At 46.2% G+C, this 10,000-nt stretch overlaps 2 protein-coding genes across 2 annotated transcripts in view; one reads left to right on the top strand and one right to left on the bottom strand.

Moving 5' to 3' along the window:
• LOC306929854 (cell cycle control protein 50A-like) overlaps window positions 1–997 on the top strand; it is a gene marked incomplete at both ends in the record, with an annotated part of 1,119 nt that extends 122 nt beyond the window's left edge. Inside the window, one exon of the mRNA XM_079510588.1 lies at window positions 1–997. This exon is cut by the window's left edge and continues 122 nt beyond it. Coding sequence (XP_079366714.1) covers window positions 1–997 — 997 coding nt within the window.
• Window positions 1–10,000, bottom strand: part of LOC306929691 (semaphorin-3D) — a 172,911-nt gene that overhangs the window by 160,393 nt on the left and 2,518 nt on the right. The gene's annotated exons all lie outside the window — the stretch shown is intronic.

Raw genomic sequence — 10,000 nt, 5'->3', positions numbered from 1 at the left:
ACAGAGGCTACCGGCCTTCCAGCCCACCCTGACCGCGGGCACCGTCTTTCCGGCTTTCTTCGTCATGGGCCTCATCTTCGTCCCCATCGGCATCGTCCTCTTGGTCATATCGAACAACATCAGAGAGGTTCAGATCGATTACACCGGTGTTGACCGGGCGAGTCCGTGCTACGACTGTGCTCATAACGTCAACGGGACCGGCACGACACCGTGCACCTGCTCTATCCCCTTTACACTGGGGCAACCCTTCGAGAGCGACGTCTTCATGTATTACGGCCTGTCCAACTTCCACCAGAACCACAGGCGCTACGTGACGTCGAGGGACGACAGGCAATTGAACGGCGACCGGTCAGCACTGATGATCCCGAGTAAGGAATGCGAGCCCTACCGCCTCAGAGGTGGCCTGCCCATCGCCCCATGCGGCGCCATCGCAAACAGCCTCTTTAACGACGTCCTGGAGTTGTACTACATCGATTCCGGTGGCACGAGACATCTCGTTCCTCTGGCGAAGAAAGGCATAGCGTGGTCGACCGACAAGCACGTGAAGTTCAGGAATCCCGGTGGAAGAAATCTCACCGCGGCGTTCCAAGGCACCGCCGAGCCGCTGAACTGGAGGAAGCCCGTTTTCGAGCTGGACCCCGCGGACGCCGACAACAACGGCTTCATCAACGAGGACCTCATCGTGTGGATGCGCACCGCCGCCCTGCCCACCTTCCGCAAGCTCTACCGCATCGTCCAGAGGACGTCCAACAACGCGACCCCGACTCTGCCAAGCGGCAACTACATCCTGGACGTCGCCTATAATTACCCCGTGCTCAGGTTCGGCGGCAGGAAGCGCGTCATCCTGAGCACCACGTCCTCGATAGGCAGCAAGAACCCTTTCCTGGGCATCGCGTACATCACCGTGGGCTCCCTTTGCCTTGTCCTCGGCATGGTTCTGCTCGTCATCCACCAGAAGTACGGTAACCGCAAGGGCAGCTCCTATTTTCTCAGCTAACCTCTCCCGGTACAGAGCTTACCATCCTGCTCTCGCGCATGCCTGGGTGGCTCCGTGACGCCTCCGTTACATTTGCAACACCTGCTAACCTCAAGTAGATGCTGAAAAGCTTGGCTATAATCGGACTGTTGAGGCTAGAAGTCCTTAAAGCGTCGATATGGCTGGTCTTCTATACTTAAAGGTGTGTTTTACTTTCTGGAAGATTGGTGGCACATTTATATAGTGCTTTTCTCCAAAGCAATCAATGCAATGTGCACTACATTCACACACACCATGAAAGGACGGAACTGCTCACAGGGAACAGTTAGGTTGTCTTCTGATTCCAAGACAGAAGCAGTGCTTTGTGAAGGGCTTGCTTATTGGAGGCTGTATAAGTGAGTTTTTTTAAGTGAATTTGTGGACATCATGTACTGCAATATGTTCAGCTTCTGATGAATCTTAACACATTCCTCTGACATAACCTCTGTTCCATTTGTCTCGAATATAGATTGGAATGATCATACCTGGATTAGTTTTCTGTTCATGGCACTATTTGTATGGATTGGGCCGTTACTAAGGCACTGTTCTCCCCCTTTTTTTTAGCTTATGAAATCATACTTATTCACAGGAAATAACTGCTACTGTATACCTGTATATAATCACACTCGTGTGAAGTGAGGGGCGCTCTTATCATCATACATCATCACATTTCGGCCAATCACAATTTGGCGTCCTCACTTTTCGGTCCTCACTTTTTATCCTCAAATCTGTGGTACACATATTCCGTGCTCAGCCAATCAAATCATCACTATGGGGTACTGTTATGACCACCATGCATCGCGAGTCGCGACGCATTGTGACCTTGTATATCGGCTATTTTCAAATGGCTGAAATGTACCGTATATAGAGCTGAAGTGGTTAATGTATGTTTTGTAATAATAAAAATCGAACAAAGTAATTAGTAACTAACGTTTTCAAATAAATGTATAGTGGAGTAAAAGTACAATATTTGGATCTGTTGCAGTTTCCCAGAATTGCATCTTTCTTATTCTAGTTTATTTCTCTCTCCCCAGTAGAGTTCACACTTGCTTGCTCCACACTCACGCCTCTCTGAGCGAGGTGGTGAAGATTAGATGCGAGTCCAGAGGAATGGAGCAGGTTGGACACAATGACACATTCCAATACTCAAATGTCTGTCTGCTTGCATCCTCCCTGCTCCACATGTTGCATTGGACGCCGTATTTCTCTCTAATATGCTTACGAATGGAGATGTTTGACATGCATTCTCCCACACCCACGCACAACAAACAGCATGACGGTGTAAATACAGATCAAACCATTATTTAATGTACTAGAAAATAAGGCGGCGATCCGAGCACTCAAAAAGGTAATAATATAGCCTGTCTGACGTAATGAAATCGTGTCTGACGTAATGAAATCACACCCGGGTGAACAGGGTGAACATAGCAACCATGCTCATTTTTTCTGCACTATCGAGTCTGACGTAATGAAATCACACCGGGGTGAACAGGGTGAACATAGCAACCATGCTCATTTTTTCTGCACAACAAAGCCAGTTGTAGGAGTGGTTTACACCACTAAAAAATGAGGAGAGGAGGAGTGGAGAGGAGTCTTCATCAGAGAACATGTTGGCTGTTTTTAACTTTTCTAAATAAAGTACCTTGATTTTTATCTACCCTCTCCTCATTTTTACCTTTTTGAGTGCTCGGATTGGTGCCTTTTTTCTAGTATTCCAGTCCCACGGATCTTTGTAGCACCGGTCCACTTTATTTTTTACTTAAAATTATTGCACCTCCATCGAGCACCTGGTTGACTCTCTCTTTGTCGCTCTCCATTATTAAATGTGTTGCTATAGGTTTGAGCACCGTTTCAGATAATATTGATTGAAACCTTCCCAGCAAGCCAAATTACGTCATGATGACGTTTTGACAACATCCTCCGGTGATGTTCAGGATGTTCAGGACTAGGCCAGATCACAGCCCATATGGGGATGATCTTTACGTCATTTCCAGGACGTCTTCACCAGTTGAAATAATATAGCATAGCTTATTCTGGGCCAGATCTGACTAGTTATGATATAACATAGTAAGTTGATCTGGCCTCGATCTGACTCTCTCTGATTCATCCAGGGACGTCCGTCTTAGTGGGCAGAATTCATGTTGGCTGAAATCAGGTGATATTCTGGGCCAGATCTGACTAGTGTTGGGTTTGACTTGATCTGGCCCCAATCGAGACGTCACCAATTCGTCCAGATCCTGACCGTGCTAGCTGGGATTTATTTATTCTCGAAATTAAGACATATAGGCTACTGTACACAGAAACAGTTAAATAAAACAGAATAATATATATGAATACAATGTATAAATGTAAATGGTGCATTTATATAGCGCCTTTATCCAAGGCGCTTTACATAGATTGTGCATTACATTCACCCATTCACACACACATTCATACACCGATGGCGGCGGAAGCCATGCAAGGTACCAACCAGCACATCGGGAGCAATTTGGGGTTCAGTGTCTTGCCCAAGGACACTTTGACATGTACAGTAGACAGGAGGAGCCGGGATTCTAACCGCCGACCCATGGATCATTGGAAGACCTGCTCTACCTCCTGAGCCACAGCCGCCCCAATGTATCTCTTCCAGTTGAAACAAGTGGAACACATTGATACACAGTGCTCAATATGTCAGCAGAGATTTGGGTATTGGAGTTTGGCTTCTGTCTCTATATCTGTTTGGTCTTGCTCTCGACGTATCTTTCGACGCCATGCGTTGTGTTGTGCAAGGTGGATGCGTGTGTCTGTGTGTGTGTGTGTGTGTGTGTGTCTGTGTGTGTGTGTGCCCGTGTGTGCCCGTGTGTGCCCGTGTGTGCCTGTCTGTGCCCGTGTGTGTGTGCCCGTGTGTGTGTGTGTGTGTGTGTGTGTGTCTGTGTGTGTCTCTGTCTGTGTGTGTGTGTGTGTCTCTGTGTGTGTGCCCGTGTGTGCCCATGTGTGCGCGTGTGCGTGTGTGTGTGTGCGCGTGTGCGTGTGTGTGTGTGTGCGCGTGTGTGTGTGAATCCGTCCATCATGTTTGTGCCTGCAGCTATCGTGCCAGACTCAAGGTTTCACAGTTTATTGCCAAGGTTGCTAAGAAGAATTAGTATCAGCATAAAGGTAGTCATACCAAAGACTCTAATGGGAGCCTCCCTGCTTGTCACTCAGCATCAAGGGTTACATACTAGCGTCATGTCCAGGGGGTGTACAATGTACATCAAGCTGCATCACGCTACAGAAACAGGATATAGGCTCCTGCCCCATGGGCCTCATGGCTCAGCAAGGCTTATTGTACAACATAGCAACTTATTGTCTCCACCAGGCCGAAGGCATGGGGAGAGAGTATGTTTTGCACTCCGTCCGTGTGTGTGTGTGTCCGTCCGTCCGTGTGTGTGTGTGTCCGTCCGTCCGTCCGTCCTTCCGTCCGTCTGTGTACAGCTAATCTCCGGCACCGTTAACCCGGTCGATGCCAAACTTTGCACACACACTCCCTGGATGCCAACGATGAACCTCTGCCCCGCATTTTCCAGAACGGCCTGTTATAGCGCCACCATGAGGCAGCTTTTCACATGTTTTACCTAAAACTGCACCGATCTGCGTGAAACGTTGCATGCACACTCCCTAGAGGCCAAGGACAAACCTTTGACCTGCATTTTCCGCATCTGCCTTTTATAGCGCCACCAGGAGGCCGACTTTTGTAAAACACATTTTTTGATATTACTCCTCCAGATTCTGTCCAAAAATCTCACAAATCGTTACACAGTATCTCTATGGTCATGTGCTCAAGTCGGATCTGTCCGATATTTCATATTCCATCATAATTGGCTATAATTGGCTTTCACAGTTTGCAAGATTGTCCCGTTTTGAACAAAAGCCTCAAATCATGAACGCAGCATGCAATTTACGTGAAATCTTTCACACATTTTCTTACTGGGCTGAGGAATATATCCCACCCTTTTCACATTGGCCTGTTATAGCGCCACCAACAGGTTGATTTTTGCAAAACACATTTTTGGAACAAAATGCCTCAAATCATCCAATTGCCATCAAAGGCAAACATGTTTATATTACTCCTAAACATCTCACACAGTCCTATCCTCCTGGTGGAGACCTGTGCCCAGAAGGGCACTTTTTCTAGTTTCCGTCTCTTTCACTCTTTGACAAACTCTCAGTCACTCATTCTCACGTTCCCATCAAGAAACGTAACGTTCCATCTTCACGCGGTGAGGTGAACGATATGCAGAGCAGCAGACGGTGTGTGTGTGTGTGTGAGTGTGCAAGCGTGCGTGTGCGTGGGTGTGTGCATGCGCGTGTGTGTCTTTAGAAGAGTGCACATGCATTGCTGACACAAGTACGTACATATACTGCATAATACATGTCCATGCATGACATTATCCGCAAAGCAGAAACACCTACATAAGTCTGACTTCACAACTTTTGGCTTCAAGCTGGTTTTCCACTTTCCAACATAAAAGGAACACAAGTCTTTGATCAGAGAAATCTCAGAGAGAGAGAGAGAGAGAGAGAGCGAGAGAGAGACGAAGGTACCCAAACATGGAGAAAGAGAGAAACAGAAAGAGATCAGAAAATAAAAGAACAGAGAGAAACTGTAACTCCTGTCCAACATAGAGACAGACCTAAATGGGAAACAGACTGATATGGAGCCTGTGTGTGTGCGTGCGTGCGTGCGTGCGTGCGTGCGTGCAAGACACGCATGAGGAATGAGAAGCACATTGTGAACATGTGTTTTGGGCATATTTCAGGATGTTCAGACACCATGAATAACAATGTCAGTGTCAGGTGTGCATCACTTGTCAATATCTGTGCCCAGAGACTACATGGATGTCAGAAATCCTAGCATTAGTCCAGGACGGTTAGCTCAACCGTCTGGGCACCTAGGCTGCCAAGCCAGCCAGACGATCTGCTGCTGGTTCGACTCCCGAGCCTGACGGCCTTTGCTGTGTGTCATTCCCCATCTCTCTCTCCCCCTTTCCTGTAAAAACTACTGTAATCTATCAATAAAGGCAAAAAGCCAGAAAAAAAATCTTACAAAAAAAATCCTAGAATTAAAAATAATGAATGCAGATTTATTTCAACAGATTTGACTCGATTAGGAACCAATACTGATACAGATAATAACATTTTAAATGTTTACTCTTGGATACAACACTCTGTACTGGCTGTCTCCTAGCCATAGTATTGCAGTCATGTAAGGACACTGTCTTTGTATAGACATGTGGTCTGATTAACTATGCCCATTATTAAACACTCCAAATATGTTTCGCAATATATCAGCTATGTACGACATGGCATTTCATCCACTTTTTCCACACCTGTAAACCTGTGTTGTGACAAAAACGTTGAATCCGATGGGGGTTATTCCTTTCTTGCCGAGAAATAATAAAAATCACACCCGTGTGAAGTAAGTGGTGCAACTCCGTGGGGGTCCCGGGGGGGGGGGGGGAGTTCCAGACCCACAGGAACGCACGTGCCGGCGGGCCCGATTCCGGCGAGCCGCCCCGCGTCCGAAACGGTTGAGAAATGACAGAGTTACCGTGTGGGGGTCCCTGTACTGTACTGTACTGTACTGTACTGTACTGTACTGTACTGTACTGTACTGTACTGTACTGTACTGTACTGTACTGTACTGTACTGGCACACCTGAAATCACCATATATACAATTAATATGTGTGTGTGTGTGTGTGTGTTTGTGTGTGTGTTAGGTTGCGCACAGGTGGTGAAAAAAAAACATGCTGTTTTCGTGCTCACACACACCCACCCACCCACCCAGCCACCCACCCAGAGACACATAGTCACTTAAGGAAGTGGTTGCACCACTTAATTAAAAATAAAACACACAGTGGACAGCCTGCCCTATGCTATATGGTTTGTATTACTGTGTTAAACAGACCAGACCTAGCATGCCCATAGGGACCTAAAATGTAAATGTATACGGAGGTTTTTTTGTATTTATACAGAAGGTACAGTATATGTAAATCTACCTGTCCCGCCCAGGAGACGGGACAGACTGACCTGAACAAAAGTTCACCAGCATGCAATGTGTTCAGCAGCTTACAGAAAAGTCCTGCATCGTGCAAAAAAAGACATTCAGACAATCTAGGGCTATCATTCTGGAAAGTGCATGTCCCATGACGTCACATCATCAATATGATATCATCCGTCCATCTTCAACCACTAGTCGGGTCGCGGGGGCAACAGCTCCACTAGAGAGCTCCAGACTTCCCTCTCCAGAGCAACATTAGTGACTTCCTCCTGGGGGGATCCCGAGACGTTCCAAGGCCATCGAGTCGATGTGTTTCCTCCCACTGCGCCTCGTTCTGCCCCGGGGGTGTCCTCCCAGTGGGACGTGCCTCGAGGACCTCCCTAGGGAGACGCCCGAGAGGCATCCTAACCAGATGCCCGAACCACCTAAGCTGGCTCCTTTCCAATATGATGATGTCATAAGCTGGCTGCTTCCAAGTACCCTGATAACGGATCAATACTGCAATAAATACACTGACAACAAGCATTGCTCTAGTACTGTAAACCGTGGATCCTCTGACTGAGACATAATCTGAGGACTAGTACTGACATAGCTTACAGTAGACTGATAATAATGGACTGTGATTCTAGACAGCCTCGCTGTGGTGAGAGAAATATTAACGTGGTTTGTCAAGGAATGGTCTGTCTTCCCACAATGACTGACCTTTGGTTTTACTGCAGAGGGCTGGTCAGGGAGGGGATTTACAGTACCCATTAGTCATCTGTCTCAATTCCCTTCCAATTTTTTTTTCTGTATATCCGGATAGCGGATTTGATTCCAAAGAGAAAAAAAGAACAATGTATTTATTTATTTTTTACTTTCAGGTTTCAGGGCAGTAGTCTGAAGAAATGTAGTCCCAGATTGTGTTTTTGGTCTTTAACCCATTTTGACATGAGATCAGATTCTAAAAATGTCTTAGCTAAAAAAGCTATGTTTCTATGTCAGTCGTTCTTCGATTTTTCAAAAATAGCAGACCTACAAGCTCGTAGCGCGCCACTCGGTGGCGCGCTATGAGCTTGTAGATCTGCTATTTTTCAATAGCTAAAGCATAACATAATGCTAACACCAAAAGGGGTTCCCGCCCAAAATGGGTTAATTGCGATTCAGAGTAAATTTTCAGCGAAGAGGGAAAAAGAGAAATTAAAGTACAGAGCCAACGGTCAAGTTTACTAATTATTGAGGTGTGGTTAAAACTGATCAACAAAAAATCACACTCGGGTGAAGTGACTAAAGTGAGGGGCGCTCATCATCATACATCACATTCCATGCTCAGCCAATCAAATCATCACATTCCGTGGTACACACGAACACACAAAGCTGTGCATAGGAGGGGATAGCACCCCTCAAAAATATACTATAAGTTTACGTCATAGTTGTGTCATGTATTCATTCAACCATGTTATTCACACTAACAAAGGCCATTTCACAATTCATCTCTCCACTATGTCTATACTCTCTCCGTTATATATATATATTTCTTATCTATCGTAGCCTTTAGTTTAATATATATGTTGACACATGGCTCAAGTTGCAATGTATAAAATCTATTATCCGGACCTCTGCTAGGAACTGGCCAGTCACCAAATCAAATCTCTGTCGTGATTAAAGAGCAATGGACTGTGATAATGCTGCTACGCTGTCAACTTTGAAAATCATTCCTTTTGGCCAACAGCCAATAGATAAGAGTTTTTCTATCTGACTCTCACTATAGCCACTGATACAGCTGGAATAATTCAACATTTGAAAAACATGAAACATCTCTCTGTGCTATTTTCTTTTATGTCGTAATACTTATAGTATCTATTCTTCTGCCATCTGTTGTATTAAGGTGTATTTCTGTCTGTCTGTCTGATGCTGCTGAGACGTATTTTGAAGAAAAACTACATCTTTAACTCTAATGTAATTTGGGCTGTTTGGGATTCTCTTCCCAACTGCTTGGAGTTTAAATATGCAAATTTGACGTGAATTAATTAATCAAAATTAATCGACGTGTGCTTTGCGCGTGCACCTGAGTGTCCCCCCTGGCTTCCCCCTAGGCAAAGCCAGTACTGCAGGAAACACTGTAAACACACACTCTGTCTATCTTTCTGTCTGTGCGTGTGTGTGTGTGTGTGTGTGTGTGTAGCCCTGTCCATGTAGCCCTGTCGTATTGTAAGTGATCTTCTACTCTGTTCTTTATGGATACATTCATTCTTGTGTGATACACTAAATCCCTGTCTCCCTTCTCTGTGTGTGTGTGTGTGTGTGTGTGTGTGTGTGTGTGTGTGTGTGTGTGTGTGTGTGTGTGTGTGTGTGTGTGTGTGTGTGTGTGTGTGTGTGTGTGTGTGTGTGTGTGTGTGTGTGTGTGTCTCTCTCTCTCTCTCTCTCTCTCTCTGGTGAGTAGTTTTGATAGGTGACAGCTGTGTGCTGTCGTACTACTGTGTTGTGTTTACCTTCCCGCACGCACATTTCCCACATTACTGCTCTCACAATCCATACGTGTCACACAGGTGTGTCCAGCAGAACAGCGTCACACAGTGTTGTTACAGCTATACAGCTGTACTGACAGCTTTGGAAAGGCAACACAATGCAGACAGGAAAACAACAGTCACACACACGCTCACACACACGCTCACACGCACGCGCACGCACACACACACACGCGCGCGCACGCCTGTGGCAGCCAGGAAACAGTGGTCTAACATCCCAGATTGTACGGACAGGGGGAGGGGGTGTGTGGGCTGGTTGAACTCCATAACAGGAAAGGCTGGACAATCAGAGGAGGTTACTGTCCCCATACAATGCACACACAATGCACACAGTACAGACTGACAGCGCGGTGCAGAGAGAGACTGAACCACACAGCATAGACAGTACTACACACCCAGTAGGACAAACAGACAGCACATGATACCTGTAGACTGACAGACCACAAGACACACAGCCA

This window comes from Electrona antarctica (assembly GCF_951216825.1).
Source record: "Electrona antarctica genome assembly, chromosome: 9".
NCBI lineage: Eukaryota > Metazoa > Chordata > Actinopteri > Myctophiformes > Myctophidae > Electrona > Electrona antarctica.
Note: the sequence above shows the minus strand (reverse complement) of the source record. Positions and strands in the feature narration are given on the sequence as shown.